A 25,902-nucleotide genomic window follows, 5' to 3' on the forward strand; every position below is an offset into this window, starting at 1 on the left:
TGCCATATGTCAGGCTATGTACATAGGGACTGGAGGAGGCAGCCTGCCGCCGGCTGCATTCATTATGCAAAACACCGAGCACACACAAGCACTGTGAGGCTGGAAGCAGACACCTGCAGGGACAGACAGACAGACAGAAGCTTTTCCTACTTGGCTACGATTTTCCCTATTACTGCTCCCTGTCATTGCTACCGCACTTCCAGCCGTATGCAGCACTGGCTCCGTAAAATCTGGGCTTTCACAATTCACTCAAATTCCCCTGCCACCACAGGTGGGGTCTCGTCTCTGAAGAGCTTATGGGGAGGTTAAGTGCCTTTCTGAAGGTCGCACAGTGAGTTAGTGGGGTGGTGGGATTGGGTTGGTGGTCACTTTGGGGGGGTTTCTAGTCCTCTGCTGTAACAAGTAAGCTTCATCAAAAGTCCCCATATAATCAGGAACACCCAGGGAGAAACAAAGGAGGCCAGTGAGATGCATACAGAATGGCGGTCACGAGGAAGCACTGTCTTAGAGTGCTGCATGCTGTGGCCTTTCTGCTCTCACAGAGAAGATAGAACTGGTGGTCTCTCTGCCCTGGGAAGGGTATCTTGCAGGGTTTGGAGTTTATGCTGTGTTACAGGCAAGGAATATGGGGAGGTTCCTAGACCCCCTCACAAAATCATCCATCATCATCTGGGGAGAAAGCTGTGCTGTCCATGACTGAGTCCTGCTTGTGGGGAGCGGGGGAGGAGAAGCTCTGCTGTCCAAGGCTCTTACCTGTAACATCCACACCTGGAATACTGTGTACAGTTCTGGTCGCCGCATCTCAAAAAAGATATAATTGCGATGGAGAAGGTACAGAGAAGGGCAACCAGAATGATAAAGGGGATGGAACAGCTCCCCTATGAGGAAAGGCTGAAGAGGTTAGGGCTGTTCAGCTTGGAGAAGAGACGGCTGAGGGGGGATATGATAGAGGTCTTTAAGATCATGAGAGGTCTCGAACGGGTAGATGTGACTCGGTTATTTACACTTTCGAATAATAGGACTAGGGGGCATTTCATGAAGTTTGCAAGTAGCACATTTAAGACTAATCGGAGAAAGTTCTTTTTCACTCAACGCACAATTAAACTCTGGAATTTGTTGCCAGAGGATGTGGTTAGTGCAGATAGTGTAGCTGTGTTCATAAAAGGTTTGGATAAGTTCTTGGAGGAGAAGTCCATTAACGGCTATTAATCAAGTTTACTTAGGGAATAGCCACTGCTGTTATTAGCTACAGTAACATGGAATAGACTTAGTTTTTGGGTACTTGCCAGGTTCTTATGGCCTGGATTGGCCACTGTTGGAAACAGGATGCTGGGCCTGATGGACCCTTGGTCTGACCCAGCATGGCAATTTCTTATGTTCTTAAGTCCTGGAAGAGTCAGAGAACAGCCTTTCATCCCTTTAAAGCTGCAGCAGGGAAAGAGCAGAACAGTTGTGTAGAAGTCAGTGTCTGTCTCTTTCTGTGTGCCTGTGTGTGTCCTCTGTAGCATTACTAAATCATTCAGTGGTACGTACTGTGCCTGCTCCTGCAGGAAGTGCCCCTGATCTTCACCATGGTTTCCAGGTAACTGGTCTGGTGTTGGCTTGGCAGTGGTTGGGGCAGGCCTCATTGGAAACACTCTCATACCCTACTGTACTGATAGGATAAGGACTGCCACACTCTTTCTTTATTAAGCGGTGCTCCCTCCCCCCAGGAAGATTTCCAGAGCCTCATTACACATGGGAGATTGGGCTTATATGGGAAGAGAGGCTGAAAGGGAGGGGTGCAGGGTGAGAGTGGGGTAATGTGAGGAGGGAGGGTGCAGGGTGAGGATGGGGTAATGTGAGGAGAGAGGGGGAGAGGGAGGATGCAGGGTGAGGATGGGGTAATGTGAGGAGGGAGGGTGCAGGGTGAGGATGGGGTAATGTGAGGAGGGAGGGTGCAGGGTGAGGATGGGGTAATGTGAGGAGGGAGGATGCAGGGTGAGGATGGGGTAATGTGAGGAGGGAGGGTGCAGGGTGAGGATGGGGTAATGTGAGGAGAGAGGGGGAGAGGGAGGGGTAATGTGAGGAGAGAGGAGGAGAGGGAGGATGCAGGGTGAGGATGGGGTAATGTGAGGAGGGAGGGTGCAGGGTGAGGATGGGGTAATGTGAGGAGGGAGGGTGCAGGGTGAGGATGGGGTAATGTGAGGAGGGAGGGTGCAGGGTGAGGATGGGGTAATGTGAGGAGGGAGGGTGCAGGGTGAGAGAGGGGTAATGTGAGGAGAGAGGATGAGAGGGAGGGGTGCGGGGTGAGAGTGGGGTAATATGAGGAGAGAGGATGAGAGGGAGGGGTGCGGGGTGAGAGTGGTGTAATGTGAGGAGAGAGGATGAGAGGGAGGGGTGCAGGGTGAGAGTGGGGTAATGTGAGGAGAGAGGATGAGAGGGAGGGTGCAGGGTGAGGATGGGGTAATGTGAGGAGGGAGGGTGCAGGGTGAGAGAGGGGTAATGTGAGGAGAGAGGATGAGAGGGAGGGGTGCGGGGTGAGAGTGGGGTAATGTGAGGAGAGAGGTTGAGAGGGAGGGGTGCGGGGTGAGAGTGGGGTAATGTGAGGAGAGAGGATGAGAGGGAGGGGTGCGGGGTGAGAGTGGGGTAATGTGAGGAGAGAGGATGAGAGGGAGGGGTGCGGGGTGATAGTGGGGTAATGTGAGGAGAGAGGATGAGAGGGAGGGTGCAGGGTGAGGATGGGGTAATGTGAGGAGGGAGGGTACAGGGTGAGAGAGGGGTAATGTGAGGAGAGAGGATGAGAGGGAGGGGTGCGGGGTGAGAGTGGGGTAATGTGAGGAGAGAGGATGAGAGGGAGGGGTGCGGGGTGAGAGTGGGGTAATGTGAGGAGAGAGGATGAGAGGGAGGGGTGCGGGGTGAGAGTGGGGTAATGTGAGGAGAGAGGATGAGAGAGGAGGGGTGCGGGGTGAGAGTGGGGTAATGTGAGGAGAGAGGATGAGCGGGAGGGGTGCGGGGTGAGAGTGGGGTAATGTGAGGAGAGAGGATGAGAGGGAGGGGTGCGGGGTGAGAGTGGGGTAATGTGAGGAGAGAGGATGAGAGGGAGGGGTGCGGGGTGAGAGTGGGGTAATGTAGGGGGAGAGGATGAGAGGGAGGGGTGCGGGGTGAGAGTGGGGTAATGTGAGGAGAGAGGATGAGAGGGAGGGGTGCGGGGTGAGAGTGGGGTAATGTAGGGGGAGAGGGAGGCGAGGGGATGAAGGACAGCAGTAAGCAGGTGGCTTTGGGAGGTGCTGGCTTTGGCACAGAGCTCAGATAAGGCCCAGGCAATATATAAATTCTAGTGACTGGACTCGTCTCCCCTACAAGACATCCTGGGCTATGGCTGAGAGGGCAGACACAACTCACAGCAGCACTGAAAGGAGCTGGAATTTATCAATGGTTTTGTAAGATCAAATGAAAAATCTGGTAATTGTTCCTTCAACCATCTGGAGCTGTCTATCCACATGCAGGCCAGGTAGCACTGCAGTGCCTGGGGCGGACTCTCCATAGTACACAAGACTTGTACTAATCCTTGACAGCTCTGATCCCTGCATGCACAGAACCAGAACTAGAATCCCAAACCTGCCAGCAAACTGAGCAGCTGAAGAAATCATTTGTTACTCGCGCTTGCTGCTTCCACAGACCCGGGCGAGCACATCCCCTTCCCGCCCGCTGCCCAGCTGGCTCTCTGCAGGTGAACCTTTCTGCCTGGGGAATAGGCACCGGCTGCAGTATTTGACCTGAGTCCTCTGTCTTGGCTTCAGCAGGAGGGCACATGGCCTCTGGCTCACGTGGAGTCCTTTTTGCTGTACTCTGCACGCACAGGTTGTCTGTGTTTAGGGCTGGCAACCGATATCACCTACATACCAGCAGTTCCTATCCAGCAACCTGGAGAAGCCCAGCCAAGACCCAACCTAGAAACGCCTTGTGTGATCTTTTAGGTATCCGCGCTGTGTGTGGCTCCAGCTATTCTGGGGTCAGAGTGTGTAAAAGGGCTTGTTTTGCACAATCCATGACACAGAAACACAGAAGACAACGTCAGATAACAATCTTTCGGCCCGTCCCGTTGCCCAGCCACCACTCCCCCAGGGATCCCCTGTGTTTTTCCCGTGCCTTCTTGCTACCTCCACAGGGAGGCTGTTCCATGCATCGACCACCCTTTCTATAAAGAAATATCTCCTTTGATTTCACCCTCCTCCTCCTAGAGCTTTCCTTTCCTTTGACTCCTGTGCATTGCTAACTTGGAGGTATTTAAATGTCTCTATCATATCTCACCTTTCCTCCCCGCTATACATATTTAGCTCTGTAATACTTATGTCCCATTTCAGTAGGCCAGTGGTCTTCATTATAAAGCTTATGGGAACAGAGTTAAAGATCTAAACATGTGCACCCTAGAGACAAGGAGGGAAAGTGCTGATCTAATACTGAAAAACATTTGAATACCTCCAAGGAATAAATGCACACGATGGAGGCCTCTTTCAATGGAACAGGAGGTCAGGAATGAGCCTCAGTTCTGAGCCCAGGATGTCTTGGGTAGGATGTCGGTCTCTCCAATTTACTGCTAGGGCTCTTCTTACCCCTTGCATAAGTGCGAAATAGCGTCCTTCTGAAGCTCGTAAGGTATAATATATACAGACAAAATATCCAGGTGGAAGTGTTTAATTAGGTAGAAGGCGCTGAAGACAACTGAGACATAAGAACATATAAAGTCGCCACACTGGGTCAGACCGAGGCTCCATCAAGCCCAGCATCCTGTTTCCAACAGTGGCCAATCCAGGCCACAAGAACCTGGCAAGTACCCAAAAACTAAGTCTGTCCTACGCCACTGATGCTGGTAATAGCAGTGGCTGTTCCCTAAGTTAACTTGATTAACTTTCTGCCATGTTTTCCTGGTCTCTGATTACACCTCGAGGTTTCATGAATGAGTGGACAGACAGGATATTCACAATGTACAAAACGCAACCGTTTGTCAGTGGGAAGGGAGTTCTGTAACAAGGAGGTCAAGCTATGAGGCTCTGCCGGGGTAGATTCATGAGCAATGTCAGGAAATATTTTTCTTGGAAAGGGTGATGAAGGTGTGGAATGCCCTTCCAAAGTAGATGGTGAAGGTTAAAACATTAACAGACTTTAAGAGAGCATGGGATAAGCACAGAGGAACCTTAGTTGCAAAAAAAAAAAAACAACAAAAACAAAAACAGAATGAAGAAATAGCAGGTTTAAAATGCCCTATTCAAAATATTCAACAACACGTGTTGAAGTTACCAGAATGAATGATGATGTGGGCAATATGAAATGTTGGAAGTCCGAACCGAAATGCAGGTGCTCACATAGCTGGCTGTGTCTAGCAGGCTACACAGGGCTTCCACGTTGCCAGATGTTTGAGCAAGAGCCATAAGAACATAAGACATATCATACTGGGTTAGACCAAGGGTCCATCAAACCCAACATCCTGTTCCAACAGTAGCCAATGCAAGTTACAAATACCTGGCAAGTACCCAAACATTAAATAGATCCCATGCTACTAATGATAGCATCAAGCAGTGGCTATTCCCTAATGATTAATAGCAGTTTATAGACTTCTCCAGGAACTTATCCAAGCCTTTTTTAAACCCATCTACACCAGATGCCTTAACCACATCCTCTGGTAACAAATTCCAGAGCTTAATTGTATGTTGAGTGAAAAAGAATTTTCTCCAATTTGTTTTATATGTGCCCCATGCTAACTTCATTGAGTGCCCCCTAGTCCTTCTATTATCCGAAAGAGTAAATAAAAGATTCACATTTACTCGTTCTAGGCCTCTCATGATTTTAAACACCTCTAGCATATTCCCCCTCAGCCGTCTCTTCTCCAAGCTGAACAGCCCTAATCTCTATAGTCTTTCCTCATAGGGGAGCTGTTCCATCCCCTTTATCATTTTGGTTCCCTTCTCTGTACCTTCTCTGGTGCAGCTAGATCTTATTTGAGATGCAGTGACCAGAATTACACACAATATTCAAGGTGCGGCCTCACCATGGAGCAATACAGAGCCATTATGACATTTTCTGTTTTATTAACCATTCCCTTTCTAATAATTCTCAACATTTTGTTTGCTTTTTTGTCTGCCACAGCACACTGAGCCGACGATTTCAATATTGTTTCAACTATAACGCCCAGATCTTTTTCCTGGGTGGTAACTCCTAATATGAAACCTAACATCGTGTAACTACAGCATGGGTTATTTTTCTCTATATGCATCACCTTGCAGTTGTCCACATCATATTTCATCTGCTATATGGACACCCAATCTTATTTATCACAATCCGCTTTGGATTTAACTACTCTGAATAATTTTGTGTCATCTGCAAATGTGATCACCTTACTCAACATACCTCTTTCCAGATAATTTATAAATATTATTAAAAAGCACTGGTCCAAGTACAGATCCCTGAGGCACTCCACTGTTTACCTTTTTTCACTGTGAAAACTGACCATTTGATCCTACTCTCTGTTTCCTATCTTTTAACCAGTTTGCAATCTACAAAAGAATATTGCCTCCTATCCCATGTCTTTTTAGTTTTCTTAGAAGCCTCTCATGAGGGACTTTGTTTTGTCAAACACTTTCTGAAAATCCAAAAACACTGCATCTACCAGTTCACTTTTATCCATATGTTCATTAACCCCTTCAGAAAATGTAGCACATTTGTGAGGCAAAACTTCCCTTGGGTAAATCCATGCTGGCTGTGTCCCATTAAACCATGCCTATCTATATTTCTGTGATTGTATTATTTATAATAGTTTCCACAATTTTTCCCAGTACTGAATTTAGGCTCAATGGTCTATAGTTTCTCGGATCACCTCTGGAGTGCTTTTTAAATATTGGGGTTACATTGGCCACCTTTCAACCTTCAGGAACAAAGGATGATATTAATGATAGGTTACAAATTACTTGTAATAGGTCTGAAATTCATTATTGAGTTATTTCAGAAACCTGGGGTGTGTACCATCTGGTCCAGGTGATTTGCTACTCTTTAGTTTGTCAATCTGGCCTACTACATCTTCCAGGTTCACCGTGATTCGGTTCAATTCATATGAATCGTCACCCTTGAAAATTGTCTCCAGAATGGGTATCTCCCCAACATCCTCACCAGTAAACACCAAAGCAAAGAATTAGTTTAGTCTTTTTGTGATGGCCTTATCTTCCCTAAATGCCCCTTTAACTCCTCAATCATCTACCTGTCCAACTAACTCCCTTGCAGGCTTTCTGCTTCAGATATATTTTTTAAAGTTTTTATTAACGAGTTTTTGTTATTTAAAATAGTCTGCGATGTAGGATTATCAACTGGTTCCAGATTTTCAGGCAGCGTGATCCAGTCCTGGTTTTTAAACCCCACCACCACTTGCATGGATGTGTACTTCTGGTGTCTCTATTGATGTCTTTGATAAAAGCAAAATTACAAGTCCATGCAGGCAGTGGGATAAAATCTGGATTGTAACATCCTATTTTGAAAATCTGGAGCCAGTTGTTAGCCCTACTGTGATGACAGAATTAACCAGCAGCTGGTTTTGCCTGGCGGGCTGTAAACAGAGTAATAACTAGAAATCCCAGTGGAAATGCAGGTGGCTCACGCAGCCAGGTGCGTCTGGCAGGCTACCCAGGGCACCTAGGATGCTGAATAGTTGAGCAATAGCCACATGAGATTATTGCAAAGCATTACTGGTAAGCATGGGGCTGAATCGGTGCTGGCTGTGGGATTTCATCTCCCAAGATGGTAGCGGAAAGCCAAGAAAACCCATCCTGGATAAGGCGAGATATCCCGCTGGCAGCTTTAGGAGGGTAAGACAGGAATAACCGGGCAGGCTTGTCGCTCTTTTTCTGCTGTCAGCTATGTTGCTCTGTTCCGTTATGATCATCTGCCCCTCTGAATATTGGCGCAGCGTAGTAGGTTGGTAGGAACACTTCTATTAGCAATGCCGTTCTTATCTTTTTCCCCCTTGACCACTGTGTCTGGCTTTTGAGCACTGAGCTTTTTATCGACGAGTGTGGAAATGTCTGCCAGGTGTGTCTCCAGGGACATGTGGGGCAGTGACTCCAAATGGGTTAGTTTGCGCCTGCCATGGCAAGAATGAAGCTCACTAGTAAACTGGGATATGTTGGGCACGATCACAGTCTCTGAAATGCACCACCAACGCCCTTCTTAATGCTTGCATTGTGCCATACAGCAGCCTGGTCCCGGAGCTCGCAGGGCGTGATATGTCGAGGTGCACTTGCAAAGTCTTTTTAACCAGGCTGGTGGTGCCCAGTGCAGCTGGGATTATTCCCTGCATCCTTGGACCACATTTGCCTAGCCTCTGATTGCGTCTCTTGGCACTTGACGATCTTCAGTCTCTCTCTAATTAGTACAATGTACTCCTTTGCTATCTAGCAGCAGTGCTGTTCTTGGGTTTTTCTCCTTTACCAGTTGGTATGAGGAAGGATGTCTGGAAGTGGGTTTGTTTTGCACATACCATGCCAGGAATGAACCTCACTCCCAAGCCAGGGCAGGTTGAGTCTGATCTCACTCTCTCAAATTGACTACTAATGCCCTTCTTAGTACCTGCATAGTGCCCAAGAGCGCTTGCTTCTGGAGCTTTTACAACATGTTTGTAATCAGGCCCCCAGGACAAGCCGAAATATTTCTTATCTCTCTGACACATTTCCTTGGACTCTGATTGCATTTCGAAGTACCCAAGTATCTTCTCTTTCTTCACACATCGTGCCAAGCAGTCACTTGGTGCGGGGACCTCTGCTTTCCCCCGGCTCAGCTCTGATTTCCAGGTTAGCAGCGGGCAGGCAGCTCTAGGCACAGGGCACCTCCTTCTGGATGTGTGGCCTGCTGGCAGATGGCTGCTAGGACTGGAGGGTGAGGTGTGTGTCATGGCAGACGTCCTCCCTCCCTTTCTATTCTGCAGTGTGCATTTTGTCACTTGTGACTGCCTGGCATGCTCGGTGAATGTGTGGGATGGTACTGCTCGGCAGGCTGCCCTGAGCTTCGGCTTTTGCCTGGAAAGACCTTCAGCGTGCCGCATGCCTAGATCACATCTTTCTCAGTAAACCTGTGAAGTTGGTGTCTGTGTGTGGGGAGGGGTACATTCTATGCACACACACCCCCCTCGTGTCCCCTGTGACTTGTGTGCCTGGAAGGTAATTTCCTTGTGGGGGCGCGGAGCCCGGCTACTCCTCCTCAGCAGAGTCTGCAGCCTCTGAAGGGAGTTGGCAGGAAGCCATGGCTCCTACCAGCCAGCTGGGGGGGGGGGGGGGGGAGAGAGGGCTGCAGGCACACTCTCCCTATTCCCATGCTATCCTTTCTGCTGCCTGGCTGTAATTAACAGAGTAATTAAAAACAGGATGAATTAATTGCCATTCATTTACATGGCAGATGTTTTTAATCGAGGCATGCAACAATTCACCTGTTTACATAAACAATAGCACGGGAAGACTTGTAAAACACAGGACTTCTTTTAAAAAACGAAATTAGAATAAGCTACTCCTCTTGGCAAGCTTGGGAAGACCTTGGTTGGCTAAAGTTCATGCAGGAAGGTTACGAGGTGGAGGAGGAAAAGGCCATGCTTGTGCCTTTATGGAACCCAGGTTACGTAGCTAGGAAGCTGATTGGTCTGTGCCTTCGACACACGTGACCAGTACAGTAAGGGTTAAATCAGAAACGTGTTGAAAAGCATAGGAAGAGCCAGGGGACAGGCCTTCCCCAGCCAGGCCCGAGAGCACTGGGTGACGGGAACATGGGCAGGACGGAGGGCGGTTTGCCATTGTTAGGGGCACCAGCCCTGCCACAGACCAGCGTTTGGGCCTTGAGGGGGATCTGCGTAGGGTTAAGTTATCTTGAAAACCTGAAGGCCGACAATAGCTTTAGTATGTTAGAGAATGATGAGAGACGATGCACTGTGAGTTCAGGAGCACAAAGATCTCTTTCCCAATGGGTCATACCAGAAGGACTGTCCTGCTTGGTCTCATAACTTCCCAAATGACAATCCCTTTGGATACTTTGCTGGCAGTTTTCTCCGGCTACTTTGTGTAGAAGCAGGGCTGAGCTCTGGCACCGTGAGCCTTCACCTGTCCCGCCTTGCGTTTAGCTCGGGGTCACTGCAGCGACAGCCCTCGGCCGGGGGCCATGCACCAAGGCTCTGCCCACCACACGACACCACCACGTGACGATTGTGCCTCCTCCTCCTCCCCCCCCAGGGGCTGTGAGTGCTTCCTCTGCAGCAAAAGGCCCGTTTTGGATGGAATCAAACCCTGTTCCTTCACGTGGTAATGCTGAGCGCTACCACCGAGGGAGAAGCCATGCAACGCACAGGTCTCCCCCGGCGCTGGAGCCACACTCCTCAGATTTCTCTGGCTTCCTCAGAGGATACGGAAATGTGGCTGCTCATCTACCCAGGAGGGAAAGCAGCAGACTGGCTTGGATAAGGAGCTTATGTGCCAGAAGTGGTCGCATTCTCCGACCAGCAGCTGGGATAGAGCAAAAAAAAAAACTGGGAAAACCAGAGGGGCCGGTTGGTCTTTGTCTACCACGCCATGATGTTACCATGTTACTGTGTATGCAGGGACCTTCATTTTCAGGTTTTTATTTTGTAAATTTATCAGGGACAAGAACAAAAAACAGGAAAAAAAAATCAGTGGGAAAACGTGACTTGTTATTTTTCTGGGAACATATTGGAGTTTATTTTGGTGGACAGAAGCCAGGACAATAAAACAATATTGAGCAGATTCTCCCACTCAGCAGCATCCCTGTCTCTACCCCTATCCCCTGCCTAGCATGACCTTCTCTCCCTCCACACCCCCCGAGAATCTCCCTTCCTCCCATCGGAGCAGCATTCCTCCTTACCAATATTAGCTCCAGGCTGCTCCTCGCTCCTTCAGTAGGATCCCTGTCTCTACCCCTATCCCCTGCCTAGCATGTCCTTCTCTCTCTCCACACCCCTGAGAATCTCCCTTCCTCCCATCGGAGCAGCATTCCTCCTTACCAATAGTGGCTCCAGGCGTCTCCTCGCTCCTTCAGCAGCATCCCTGTCTCTACCCCTATCCCCTGCCTAGCATGTACTTCTCTCTCTCCACACCCCCGAGAATCTCCCTTCCTCCCATCGGAGCAGCATTCCTCCTTACCAATAGAGGCTCCAGGCGTCTCCTCGCTCCTTCAGTATCATCCCTGTCTCTACCCCTATCCCCTGCCTAGCATGTACTTCTCTCTCTCCACACCCCCCTGAGAATCTCCCTTCCTCCCATCGGAGCAGCATTCCTCCTTACCAATAGAGGCTCCAGGTGTCTCCTCGCTCCTTCAGCAGCATCCCTGTCTCTACCCCTATCCCCTGCCTAGCATGTCCTTCTCTCTCTCTACACCCCCAAGAATCTCCCTTCCTCCCATCGGAGCAGCATTCCTCCTTACCAATAGAGGCTCCAGGCGTCTCCTCGCTCCTTCAGTATCATCCCTGTCTCTACCCCTATCCTCTGCCTAGCATGTACTTCTCTCTCTCCACACCCCCCTGAGAATCTCCCTTCCTCCCATCGGAGCAGCATTCCTCCTTACCAATAGAGGCTCCAGGTGTCTCCTCGCTCCTTCAGCAGCATCCCTGTCTCTACCCCTATCCCCTGCCTAGCATGTACTTCTCTCTCTCCACACCCCCGAGAATCTCCCTTCCTCCCATCGGAGCAGCATTCCTCCTTACCAATAGTGGCTCCAGGCTGCTCCTCGCTCCTTCAGCAGCATCCCTGTCTCTACCCCTATCCCCTGCCTAGCATGTCCTCCTCTCTCTCTACACCCCCAAGAATCTCCCTTCCTCCCATCGGAGCAGCATTCCTCCTTACCAATAGTGGCTCCAGGCTGCTCCTCGCTCCTTCAGCAGCATCCCTGTCTCTACCCCTATCCCCTGCCTAGCATGTCCTTCTCTCTCTTTACACCCCCAAGAATCTCCCTTCCTCCCATCGGAGCAGCATTCCTCCTTACCAATAGTGGCTCCAGGCTGCTCCTCGCTCCTTCAGTTTCATCCCTGTCTCTACCCCTATCCCCTGCCTAGCATGTCCTTCTCTCTCTTTACACCCCCAAGAATCTCCCTTCCTCCCATCGGAGCAGCATTCCTCCTTACCAATAGTGGCTCCAGGCTGCTCCTCGCTCCTTCAGCAGCATCCCTGTCTCTACCCCTATCCCCTGCCTAGCATGTCCTGCTCTCTCTCTCCACACCCCCCGAGAATCTCCCTTCCTCCCATCGGAGCAGCATTCCTCCTTACCAATAGAGGCTCCAGGCGTCTCCTCACTCCTTCAGTATCATCCCTGTCTCTACCCCTATCCCCTGCCTAGCATGTACTTCTCTCTCTCCACACCCCCCTGAGAATCTCCCTTCCTCCCATCGGAGCAGCATTCCTCCTTACCAATAGTGGCTCCAGGCTGCTCCTCGCTCCTTCAGCAGCATCCCTGTCTCTACCCCTATCCCCTGCCTAGCATGTCCTTCTCTCTCTCTACACCCCCAAGAATCTCCCTTCCTCCCATCGGAGCAGCATTCCTCCTTACCAATAGTGGCTCCAGGCTGCTCCTCGCTCCTTCAGCAGCATCCCTGTCTCTACCCGTATCCCCTGCCTAGCATGTCCTTCTCTCTCTCTACACCCCCAAGAATCTCCCTTCCTCCCATCGGAGCAGCATTCCTCCTTACCAATAGAGGCTCCAGGCGTCTCCTCGCTCCTTCAGTATCATCCCTGTCTCTACCCCTATCCCCTGCCTAGCATGTACTTCTCTCTCTCCACACCCCCCTGAGAATCTCCCTTCCTCCCATCGGAGCAGCATTCCTCCTTACCAATAGAGGCTCCAGGTGTCTCCTCGCTCCTTCAGCAGCATCCCTGTCTCTACCCCTATCCCCTGCCTAGCATGTCCTTCTCTCTCTCCACACCCCCCTGAGAATCTCCCTTCCTCCCATCGGAGCAGCATTCCTCCTTACCAATAGAGGCTCCAGGCGTCTCCTCGCTCCTTCAGCAGCATCCCTCTCTCTACCCCTATCCCCTGCCTAGCATGTCCTTCTCTCTCTCCACACCCCCCAAGAATCTCCCTTCCTCCCATCGGAGCAGCATTCCTCCTTACCAATAGAGGCTCCAGGTGTCTCCTCGCTCCTTCAGCAGCAGCTTACTGACGGCCCCAACCTCTGCAGCTCTGCACGTCTGCTTTTGTGCGGGGCCAGGTAGCCTGCCGGGAAGGGCTTCTGGTGGGCATGGCCCGCCTCAAATGCCACACATTGGTGGTACTGGACAGCAGCCGCTTTGGCCACATCAGTGGCACTGGAAGCCGAGTGCTTTCACTGGTGGAGGGGGTGGGATTTAAATGCTGCAGGTGTTTTGGCCTGCCCTGCTGGAAGCCCTGAGATGCTGTGAGCTGCTTTTTAATCATCCTAAAATTAGGGTGAAAACTGGTTGAAACCAATAGTCATTTTTTGAAAAATCCAGGCATTTATGCATGAAAATCTGTTTAAATTGAAAACAAAGGACCCTATGTGCACGTTACGGTTATGGTGCACGTTGTGTGGTGATTGGAGGTGGCTGCAGCCTGCGACACAAAGACGCTGAATGTCTTTGGTACACAATCTTTCCTTTCTGTGACATCAGGAGCAGGCACAGGTTTAACTAGAGATATTGAAACCCAAAGGAAAGCAGAAACCTAGAATTCAACAATAGAAAAAGTATATTCTGCTATTATGGCTCTTGTTGCATCACTTAATAAAGTTATAAATGACCATCATATGGTGTCTCCAGTGCCAATGGCTATTTGGTGAAGCCTCTATAAGCACAGGGACCTGGTATTTATGGTGCAGATGGCTCTTTTGATAAAGCCTTAAAGCACAATATCCAGCTTAATCATCGGTCATTTTATGTTATTTCTAGTCAATGTCCTCGTTGTGGCTATCTTAGCTGTAGCAATACATTTCTCAAGGTAGTGCACAATTGAAAACCAAATAATGTGCATTTATCTCTTTGTTATGGTCCTGAAGTTGATCCTCCGACTCTGCAGGGTTTTCGGAGTAAGGAAAACTCCATCTTCAGGGAGCTTCAGGATAGCATGCTTCTGTATAGATGATACCAGCTTCAGTGAGCCCGTAAGTCTCTTTGATATGGTCGATGTGGCGAGTTGATGCTATGGATTATTTTGTTATAAATCCACCAAGCCGTGTGATTCTTGCTTTGGTTTTCTTGTCCGCGTATTTTGACTGCACTATAAATACCAGGTCCCTGTGCTTAAAGAGGCTTCACCAAATAGCCATTGGCACTGGAGACACCATATGATGGTCATTTATAACTTTATTAAGTGATGTAACAAGAGCCATAATAGCAGAATATATTGTTTCTATTGTTGAATTCAAGGTTTGACTAGGAGCAGGGAATTGCGTAACGCAAGCTGAATCTTCAGGGATTACACTACAGATCAATTCTATTGAGAAATCATTTACAGAAGAACATAAGATGTGCTATGTGGGGGTCAAACCAAAAATAACCTGCCTACCACAGTGGCCAATCTGGCAGATCCCAAGGGGCTGGGCCCAGATTTATGCAACGACAAAGGTGCCAAATTCTGGGGCTAAAGAGAAGCCTAGGACTGTTTGCTTTAGGGCTGCGCACCAGCTCTGTCAAAGGGGAGCCATGGTGGCAAATCTGGCGCAGTTTTCCTTCCCCCTCCCCAGCTCTGATTTCTGGCTGAGAAAACTTCCACCCCTCCCCCACTCTCTGGTCCTGCCTAGGGGGCACCAAAATCTTGCAAGCTGTCTTAATACCCTCTGTTCATCTACATTTATTGTAATCCGCCTTGAGGCCGACTTTGGGAAAATGCAGTAGGAGGAATATCAATGTCCCTAAATAAATGAATGAGTCCAGCCCTGCAAGGAGTAGATCCAGTTCCCGTTACTCACTCCCAGGGATAGCAGTGGCTTGCCCAAGCCTGCCTGCTTAATGTGTTATGGGCGTTTCCTGCAGGACCTTCTCCAAATCTCTTTTCTACCTCCCCGCTATTGCTCGTCGCCTTGACCGCGTCCTCCGGCAGCAGATTCCACAGCTTGATAGTGCGCTGAGTGAAAAAGCACTTTCCAGGATGTGTTTCCAGTCTTCTGGTTGTTAGTTTCATGGAGTGTCCCCTAGTTTTAGTGCATGAATTATAAGGGTAACAAGTTTTGAACCTGAGCGAGGGCCCTGAAAGCCCTGCTCCCAGGCTGTGACCCACGGCTCAGGAGAAGGAAGGACCAAGGTGTTGGAAGATGAAGCTGTTCCAGGTACTGTTCTGAAGGGACCCAACTTCTGCCAGCCTGCAAATCGAAAGCTGCTCCTTGCAATGTTTCTGTGGATCAGAAAGCAAGGTGAAGAAAAAGCTTCTGCGCACGTCCCGAGCTCATTCAATTGGCCCTGCTTTCCCATTTCTTATTTCTCCTGGAACCTTCAATTTCCCAGAGAGATTTTGACATTTTGCTTTCAAACTTTGTTTCCAATTGCTGGTGAATGTACTGCTGCTCATGACAGCTACCAAATTCACAGCACTGGAAACCAAAATTCTCCATTTATCCACAAAACAGCACAGGCAACAGCAATACAGTGTTCATGCACACAGACACACACACACACACACCCCCTACCCCAGCACAGAACAGGTACAGCACAAGCAGCAGCAGTGCAAGTTTCAAACACTCACACACACACACATACACTGCCACAGTGCAGAACAGGTACAGAAAGGGCAGTGGCAATACAAACTTCACACACACACACACACCCCCCTCTCACAGCACGGGCAGCAGCAATGCAAGTTTCTCTCACACACACACATGCACTACCTCACCGCAGAGCAGGTACAGCACAGGCAGGAGCAGTGCAAGCTTCAAACACGCACACACACTCTTTCTCTCTCTCTCCCCTACCATACAACAGGTATAGCACAGGCAGCGGCAGTGCAAACTTCACACACGCACACACACTCTTTCTCTCTCTCTCCCCTACCATACAACAGGTATAGCACTGGCAGCGGCAGTGCAAACTTCACACACACGCACACACACTCTTTCTCTCTCTCTCCCCTACCATACAACAGGTATAGCTCGAGCAGCGGCAGTGCAAACTTCACATCCACACACACACGCACTGCCCTGCCACAGAACAGGTACAGCATGAGCAGCAGAGGCAGTGCAGGCTTCTCTGACACTCAGGCTGCCCTGCCAGTCTGAACCCTGCTCTGAAGAGATCACTTCTAGTTGTGAGAGGGTCAGCCAGGTTCCTTTTGCTAAGAGTTACAACAATGGTGCCTAATTGTATTGGCATTGAGAGTAGAGCAGACAAACCAGCAGGCCGATACAGAAAAACGTGTGGGAGAGTGGGCGAGCGCCCGCTCTCCCAGCGCGCGCACAGGCCACTCTCCTGGGCGCGCGATTCGGGAGGGTGCCCAATGCAAATTAGGGCCCGTGGTAAAAGGGGGCGCTAGGGACACTAGCGTGTCCCTAGCACCTCCTTTTTGACAGGAGCGGCGGCTGTCAGTGGGTTTGACAGCCGATGCTCAATTTTGCCGGCGTCGGTTCTCAAACCCGCTGACAGCCACGGGTTCGGAAAACGGACGCCGGCATAATTGAGCATCTGACTTCCGACCCGCGTGCCGCCGGCAGATTTTTAATTTTTTATAATTTTTACTTTATTTTTACTTTTGGGGCCTCCAACTTAATATCGCTATGATATTAAGTCAGAGGGTGCACAGAAAAGCAGTTTTTTCTACTTTTCTGTGCAGTTTCCCTGGCGCCGGCAGAAATTAACGCCAGCCTTTGGGCAGGCATTAATTTCTGAAAGTAAAATGTGCGGCTTGGCTGCACATTTTGCTTTCTATATCGCGAGGGAATAACTAATAGGGCCATCAACATGCATTTGCATGTTGCGGGCACTATTAGTTTTGGGGGGTTGGCCACGCGTTTTCGACGCGCTATTACCCTGCAGGCCGATACAGGGTAATATTGGCCTGCAGGTTTTCATGAGTGATCATGCATCTTCTCACGTTGCTGCTGTGTGCTGGATATCTTTAAAACACAGGCATGGATGAACTGGGGGCTCAGTCAGAAAGGAGGGAAAGTCAGCATGAGCAGGTCAGGGGGCATGCGCTGACTTCAGCTCCCCTTCTCACACCAGCTTCCTGTTACCAAGGAAACCATGGAAAGGGTGGCGACACTGCAGGGCCTGGCAGGCCCTGTGCTGAATTTGGCTCCTGTTGCTGCTGCCCCCAGATCCCAAACTATACAAAAGAGAGAAGAGGGGTTGGGTTTGAAAAGTGAGGGTGGGGTGGAAAAAACCCAGGAAAGAGTCATAGGGATGGGCCAGGGGGTTCAGGACTCTAGGGCAGGAGGGAGTCATGGGGGTGGAGGGGCAGGAGAGAAAGGACCTGGAAGAAGCCATGTGGTGGTGGTGGTGTTGGGGGAGGGGGGTCCTGGATGGGGGGGGGGGGGGGGGGGGGACACGGCCCTAAGACTAAAAGTGTGCCCGGCACACTTTTAAAGGGTTGGAGGGAAACAGGCTGCTGAGTTTGTCTGGGCCCCGGCTCCCTGCTTCCCTTCCCCGTCCGTCTGCCCCGAGCGTTTCCATAACACAGTCCAGATGGAGCTCTGCTCCTCGGCATCTAATCTCTGACTTTTTCTTGGCACCAGCCAGGACAGCCGAATTTCAGGAATACTTTTCTTTATTTAGGAGCAGCCTGGGTCTGGGAGGCTGTTGCCTCCCGACATCTGGATTTCATTTGCAGCCCATATACTGTCCTAGCACACGTAACCTGCATGCGGCCAGGGCTGACTGTGAGAAAGACGGGGATTCTTCCACACACACCCTTCCTGCAGTCATTCCTGGCTCACCCCATAGCACCAGCGGCAGCAACCCTGCCGGGGACGGGAGACCCGAGGCTCCGGTGCACATACAAGGCGGAAAAAGGTTTGACTCTTGAGGGGCATCAGTGACATCCCGTGGCGCTTTAAGCTTTCCCATCCCTTTCTGTTCTTCAGGTGGCAAAGCCACCGCAGCTTGAAATCTCCTGTCCTACTCCCAGAGCTGCACCGTCAGCTCAGAAAATTGCCCAGGCCCCTGCACTGGTGAGGGTTAGAGTTTGACGTCATCTCCCAGTGCTGTTGGTGGGTGTAATAAATGGGCTTCTCATTGAATGTTGCTGCTGGCAGTGTACAACCAATGCGTTGGCCAGAGCCGACTGAAACCAGGCTGCAGTAACTCATTAGCCTCCTGGCTACATGCAGGCATTGAGATATAATCCGCTGTTAGGCGTTGTGGCACTGCAATCATCTTCCTTTACAGACCTGTTCTGTTCTTTGGACTAAAATAACTTCTCCCACCCATTTTCAAGTCTTACCCGTAAGGGTTTTCCCTATATCTATCCCTTCTCCTTACCTCCCATCCCCCAAATCTCACACACTGGGGCAGAAGCCAAGCAGCATAAAGGGATGACAGGCCATGGTGTCCAGGGAAAGTCAGCAACTTCCAGCCTCAGATTTCTGGAAGAACTTACATTACATGAATCCCTGAGAAAAGCAAGAGCCCCAGTGCCTGCAGACTTCTACAATAGTGAGGAAAAAATACTGAACTGGGACATGCCACCTCCAGGAATGGAAACCGGATGACACACCTGAGAGCAGAGCAGAGACATGAGCTGGAATCACTCACAGGATAGTAACATATATATATAAAAAAAGAGCCAGCTCCAGGAACACGTTAAGATGAAAGCTGTCCATCGTGATTCACTCAATCACACCGGTAATATTTTCATAGTCATTCAAGCTAACAGATTTCAAAACAGTGGGGGAGTGCAAAGTCATGCAGGTTTGTAAATTTCATCAGGGTAAGGATAGAGCCACATCTGACATGGTCAAGGCAGCTACAGGTTCCAGAAGGAAACGTAATTAGCCAGATAGACTTGGGAAAGATATTATGTGGGATCTGATGTGACCTGAGACAGGACGCTGGGCTGGGTGGACCCTGGGCTGACCCAGTGTGGCGCTTCTTATGTTCTCATAGCAAGGTGGGGGTGAAGGGGTGCAGGTGTTGGAGGGGTGTGGGGGTGAAGGGGTGACAATCTTGGACAGGACTGGCAGGGAAAGGATTGGGGTTATGCTGGGGAGCGCCTGAATTGGGAACAGCAAAGTGAACCTTCATTGTGTGTTAGAGCTAGTTCTGCGTTGTGATAATGTAAAGCAGATGCTGGGAAAAGAAACACAGAGTCTCCAGTGGCTGGGAACAATTATCAAAACAAATCCAAAGCCAAAAATTCCTGCCTAGTTTAAGCCATGTAAAAGAACAGCTGCCACATCTCTTCCTGCTGTTGTGGGAAGGAAATAACTGCACAGGCCCTGCACTGGGGGCAGGCGTTACTGTGACAGGAAGAGGCTGCTGGACACCTGGACCCTGCACTGGGGGCAGGCGTTACTGTGACAGGAAGAGGCTGCTGGACACCTGGACCCTGCACTGGGGCAGGCGTTACTGTGACAGGAAGAGGCTGCTGGACACCTGGACCCTGCACTGGGGGCAGGCGTTACTGTGACAGGAAGAGGCTGCTGGACACCTGGACCCTTCACTGGGGGCAGGTGTTACTGTGACAGGAAAAGGCTGCTGGACACCTGGACCCTGCACTGGGGCAGGCGTTACTGTGACAGGAAGAGGCTGCTGGACACCTGGACCCTGCACTGGGGGCAGGCGTTACTGTGACAGGAAGAGGCTGCTGGACACCTGGACCCTGCACTGGGGGGCAGACGTTACTGTGACAGGAAGAGGCTGCTGGACACCTGGACCCTGCACTGGGGGCAGGCGTTACTGTGACAGGAAGAGGCTGCTGGACACCTGGACCCTGCACTGGGGGCAGGCGTTACTGTGACAGGAAGAGGCTGCTGGACACCTGGACCCTTCACTGGGGGCAGGCGTTACTGTGACAGGAAGAGTCTGATCAGCACCTGGACCCTGCACTGGGGGCAGGCGTTACTGTGACAGGAAGAGGCTGCTGGACACCTGGACCCTGCACTGGGGGCAGGCGTTACTGTGACAGGAAGAGGCTGCTGGACACCTGGACCCTTCACTGGGGGCAGGCGTTACTGTGACAGGAAGAGGCTGCTGGACACCTGGACCCTGCACTGGGGGCAGGCGTTACTGTGACAGGAAGAGGCTGCTGGACACCTGGACCCTTCACTGGGGGCAGGCGTTACTGTGACAGGAAGAGTCTGATCAGCACCTGGACCCTGCACTGGGGGCAGGCGTTACTGTGACAGGAAGAGGCTGCTGGACACCTGGACCCTGCACTGGGGCAGGCGTTACTGTGACAGGAAGAGGCTGCTGGACACCTGGACCCTGCACTGGGGCAGGCGTTACTGTGACAGGAAGAGGCTGCTGGACACCTGGACCCTGCACTGGGGCAGGCGTTACTGTGACAGGAAGAGGCTGCTGGACACCTGGACCCTGCACTGGGGCAGGCGTTACTGTGACAGGAAGAGGCTGCTGGACACCTGGACCCTTCACTGGGGGCAGGTGTTACTGTGACAGGAAGAGGCTGATCAGCACCTGGACCCTGCACTGGGGGCAGGCGTTACTGTGACAGGAAGAGGCTGCTGGACACCTGGACCCTGCACTGGGGCAGGCGTTACTGTGACAGGAAGAGGCTGCTGGACACCTGGACCCTTCACTGGGGGCAGGTGTTACTGTGACAGGAAGAGGCTGATCAGCACCTGGACCCTGCACTGGGGGCAGGCGTTACTGTGACAGGAAGAGGCTGCTGGGACACCTGGACCCTGCTCTGGGGGCAGGCGTTACTGTGACAGGAAGAGGCTGCTGGACACCTGGACCCTGCACTGGGGGCAGGCGTTACTGTGACAGGAAGAGGCTGCTGGACACCTGGACCCTGCACTGGGGGCAGGCGTTACTGTGACAGGAAGAGGCTGCTGGACACCTGGACCCTGCACTGGGGGCAGGCGTTACTGTGACAGGAAGAGGCTGCTGGACACCTGGACCCTGCACTGGGGGCAGGTGTTACTGTGACAGGAAGAGTCTGATCAGCACCTGGACCCTGCACTGGGGCAGGCGTTACTGTGACAGGAAGAGTCTGATCAGCACCTGGACCCTGCACTGGGGCAGGCGTTACTGTGACAGGAAGAGTCTGATCAGCACCTGGACCCTGCACTGGGGGCAGGCGTTACTGTGACAGGAAGAGGCTGCTGGACACCTGGACCCTTCACTGGGGGCAGGTGTTACTGTAACAGGAAGAGGCTGCTGGACACCTGGACCCTGCACTGGGGGCAGGCGTTACTGTGACAGGAAGAGGCTGCTGGACACCTGGACCCTTCACTGGGGGCAGGTGTTACTGTAACAGGAAGAGGCTGATCAGCACCTGGACCCTGCACTGGGGTCAGGCATTACTGTGACAGGAAGAGGCTGCTGGACACCTGGACCCTGCATTGGGGGCAGGCGTTACTGTGACAGGAAGAGGCTGCTGGGCACCTGGACCCTGCTCTGGAGGCAGGTGTTACTGTGACAGGAAGAAGCTGATGGAAGCACCGCTGGTGCCATCAGCTCATTGCATGGCTAATATTAAATGTTCTTGTGCAAAAGGACGAAGCCTGGGATGATATCACAAGCTGAAATGGACAGTGTATTTCTTCTCCAAGTTGTGAGTTTCTGATCATTGTAACTTGTTGCCCTATAACATGGACTTTACAGCGGGTTGGACATGGGGATATTGTGTTTCTGACTCCTGGCCCACATTCCTTTCTTTCTGTGACAGAAAAATAATCTGCAGACCTGGTACACTGGTGGAAGCAGGTCAGGATTCATGGAGTGTGTCTGCCTTCTCTGGTCAGCTGCAAACGTACACTTACACAGAGGCACATGCACACAGGGCTATAAATACCCATGTATATGTATGCACACGCACAACTGTACGCACTCCCTCGCATGTGCATTCTGCACCGTGACAGCTGCAGCCACATGGCAGGGGCTGTCCTGGCCGTGCTGGCCTGGTCTTCAATCCTGGCTATCTTCAGCTGTTGTTTGTCTCTCTGCCGTCACTCACTGCCTTATTTATAAATGTATGGTTACACAAAGCCGCTTCCTCTTGGGGAGGCACTGTGCTGACTTTCTCACGCCCTGTGGGAAGCCCTTGCACGTGTCACCTTCCTCAGCCCGCAGGGAGCGGTGCTGGGGGAGTTCCCTATCTCTGAAGAGGGGGGCTCTCTCTCTCTCTCTCTCTCTGCGGGTGTCTTCTCCAGAGTCAGTCAAAGCTCTGGCCCTGGGCTCGTAAGGGGTGATGGAGAGGTTGCCACATGCCTTGGAAAGTTAAGGCCTGCCAGCTTCTGTCTGTGCCCCTCCAGTCCCCATGTTTGCAGCCTCTGGTGAGAAATGCTAGAAAACGGGACAGAGTCCAATGACGATCACGTCTGTGTCATCAAATGCAAAGGACGGATGCGTGCGTGTGTGTGTGTGCATGTGTCCGTGTGTCTAGGAGAGTCTGCGCGTGTGTGCGTGTGTGCGATGAAAGCCAAGCGGCCAGGAGCAGGTCCTCGTTCCCCGGCCTGTCCCGTGTGCGTTCTCTTCAAATCTGCTTCGCATTGTTCGGGAGCTTTCCCGGCTAGGCCGAGAGGTTTCCAGGGGTTGTGGCGGGAATGAACTGATCCTACTGAGGTGGAATGCTTCGGTAAAACGGCAGAGCCCGGGCTTACCTTCCAAACCATAAGCACCAACTTAGTCAGCCCAGGAAGTTCAGCTCTTGTTTCAAACTTTTTCACATTAAGAGACCCCCCCAGAACACTTTGAATTTGGAGCTGCAAAACAAGGACTGGCTCACTAGTTCCTTATGCACTTGAAGTCAGAGGCTTACACTAACATTAGGGTAGCAGGTAACATGGTAACAAAGCAAATGGTGGCAGAGAAGGACCAATTGGCCCACCCAGTCTGCCCAGTTGTCTTCCTCTCAGGTTGTTCACCGCACTTTAACCAACACCGGCTCACCCTCTATCTGCCCCCCCTCGTGTCTTTTACCCCAACCTCCCAACCCTGTTCCTAGCATTGCTGCCCATGTCTAGCCCAAGCACCTTTAAATGCCTTTATAGAGCTGTCCTCCAACGACTCCGCTGCTGGGCCACCCCAGACGCTGTCGTCTTCCAGACCCGACTCCGCCTGTTGCTTAAGATGGTACCTACCCCTGGTGCCACGCTTGCGAGGAGCTGCTCTGAGGATCTCCATCCCTCCTCCATCTTCAGTTAGGCCACCCCAAAAATTGTAAAGCTGAGAACCTCTCCTGAGCTGACCTCAGCCTTCAGGCAGCTGCAGATTAGCAAGAAAGGGGGGAGGAGGGGGAGAGCTGGGAGAAAGGACAAGGAGGGATGATGGTGAGGGAGCACTGGTCCCTGACCAACCCTCTCTCTACATGGTGGGGCCCTTTGTTTCGGTAGGGGTTATATTATCAGATGACCCCCCCCCCCCCTGTGAGAGCATGGAGAAGGCAGCCACCGTCTGTGAGAGCACTGCATTCTCCAAGTCACTTCAGCAGTGACCAACTCACCACAGCTGAGCTGGGAATGGGATGTCCGTCTACTGTTCAGACTAACCCAGGCCTCTCTTCTGCAGAGTTCAGGCCCAAATATCTGGAGATATATAGCCCATGGCATTTTTTTTTGTTTCTCAGGCTGTGTAAAGGATATTGGGGGTGACTTGTGGGGATGCTCAGCGCAGACTGACTCTGTCCTGTTACAGTGCATTACACACTGGAAAATTGTGCAGAACAGAGGCCTTTGTTCTCATGTACATCTGAGTCATTGTTTGCAGATGGTCTAAAAATACCCCCACATGTTACCGCTTTCCCCGGTGTCAGAGTTGTATGTCCCTGTGGGGGTGCAATACCGCTCATCTCCCTCTTCCCGCTTCTCCTTCACCATCCAAACCTCCATTGCTTTGACTTTCTTGCTTTGCAATCCATTCTCGATCCACTCCAAGCTGGCTTCCACCTTCTGTGGAGGCCGGCTTCATGCCCAACCCCAGGGGTCCTTACTCAGTCCCCATCCTTCCTGAACACTCCTTGATAGTCTGACCTCACTTGGAGTTCCAGATTCTGTTCCAGCTTGGTTCCCTCTCTTATCCGGCTTTGGGGAAATCCCTTCCACCGCTATCCCGTTATCGGTCAGGGTGCCTCAGATCTCTCTCAGGAGCCTCCTCTCTCTCTACACTCATTCCCTTGGGGTTCCCATGACTTTCAGTGCCATCTTTATGCTGATGACCTTCAGATCTGCTTCTCTACACCCGAAATATTGGCAAAATGTCAGTCCTAAATGTGTCTGTTTGTCCAAAATCGCTGCCTGCAGGATGCCCCACATTCATCTTAAGCTTTACGTGGCCCAAACAGAAGATCTCAACTTTCCTCCCGAACCCACTTCCCTCTTCATCTGTCTTTGTGAATAACACATGCCATTCTCCCAAGCTGCAACCTTGGGGGTCATCTTCAATTCTTCTCTTTCCTTTTCTGCACACATCCAAAGTGCAATTAAAATGTGTTCATTTCTTTATAGCATCACCAAAATCTGGCCTTTCTCTTCTGAATATACTACCAAAGACCTTTTACTCTCATCATTTCATGCAGTGAGGACTAGGAACCCTGTCTCATGAACCATGTTGGTAAATCTAGCTTTATACAAGAAAAGAGACCTGGTATTGAGGTTGATGCAAGAACCAGTAACCATGCTCCTGAGGAACCAAACTGTTCTTTGCACAAGGAAGAGTACCCAGTACCTTGAGGGCTGCCTAACCCTATGTTACTCTACCTGACATGTCTGTGTATTCTCTGACCTGGACTACCTGACCTGCAAGCAAATGGCTTGAACTGAATAGGACTTGTTACTTGTCTGTTTAACCCCTGTTATTTCCATGCTGGCACTGGGGTCAGTACTGCATTAATGTGAGTAGAGTGGAATGGGTAAGTATGAATCGATTGTTTACTTAAAAAAAAAAATACAAAGACTAGGGGACATTACATGAAGTTAGTAAGTAGCACATTCAAAACAAAATTGAAAATTATTTTGCACTCAACATGCAAGTAAGCTTTGGAATTCATTGCCAGAGGATGTGGTAAAAGCATATCTGGGTTTAAGAAAGATTTGGATACGTTCTTTGAGGAGATGTTCATAAACTGTTATTATCCAGATAGACTTAGAGAAAGCCACTACTTAGCTCTGTGCGTTAGCATCATGGGAACTATCTACTGTTTTGGATCCTGCCAGGTACTTGTGACCTGGATTGGCCACTGTCGGAAGCAGGATGCTGGGCTTGATGGATCCTCAGTCTGACCCAGTATGGAAAGTTCTTGTGTTCTTATGTAAAGAGTCTGAGAGCTATCCTAGGTCCATGCTCTAAGAAAGCTTATATTTGAGTTTGGAATCCCTGAGGTAAATGAACCATTATATCTGTTATCTGCTACTTCTGTGATTTTAAATAAATCTTATTCAGAACCCAAATGAAACTGTTGATTTAAATAAACCCTTCATGAAAGCCAGCATCTTCATAGGTCTCTCATTGCACCATCTCTCTCCACTACAGTCTACTCAAATTTCAGCTGCATAATGTATCTTCCTCTAGTGTGGTTACAGCCAAGTAGTCCTCTTCTCATCTGCTTCCACAGTTTAAGCTTATCCTACTCACCTCCAAGTGCCAGGAATGTGCAGCTCCCCCTAACCTCTCCTCTTTTATTTCTCCTTGTGAACTCCATTCATAGGGCCGTCTGCTCTTATCTGTGCCTTTCCCTTCCACCACCAACTCTTGCCTCTGTGCTTTCCACCTTGCTGCACTGTGTGCCTGGAACAGCCTTTCTGAGTTAAAGTGCCATGCTCCCTCTCTGTCT

At 50.7% G+C, this 25,902-nt stretch overlaps 1 protein-coding gene across 4 annotated transcripts in view; it reads left to right on the plus strand.

The window, feature by feature from the left end:
• Nucleotides 1-25,902, plus strand: part of CBFA2T3 (CBFA2/RUNX1 partner transcriptional co-repressor 3) — a 99,230-nt gene that overhangs the window by 31,440 nt on the left and 41,888 nt on the right. For 2 of the 4 annotated variants that reach the window (XM_029608614.1, XM_029608613.1), the window contains exon 1: nt 17,798-17,963. The exons of the other annotated variants lie outside the window; for them this stretch is intronic. In XM_029608614.1, the coding sequence (XP_029464474.1) occupies nt 17,813-17,963 (151 nt within the window). In that variant the 5' untranslated portion in view covers nt 17,798-17,812. Of the gene's footprint in view, nt 1-17,797; nt 17,964-25,902 lie in introns of those variants that run through there. 4 annotated transcript variants of the gene reach the window in all.

Source organism: Rhinatrema bivittatum, chromosome 7, assembly GCF_901001135.1.
Source record: "Rhinatrema bivittatum chromosome 7, aRhiBiv1.1, whole genome shotgun sequence".
Lineage (NCBI taxonomy): Eukaryota > Metazoa > Chordata > Amphibia > Gymnophiona > Rhinatrematidae > Rhinatrema > Rhinatrema bivittatum.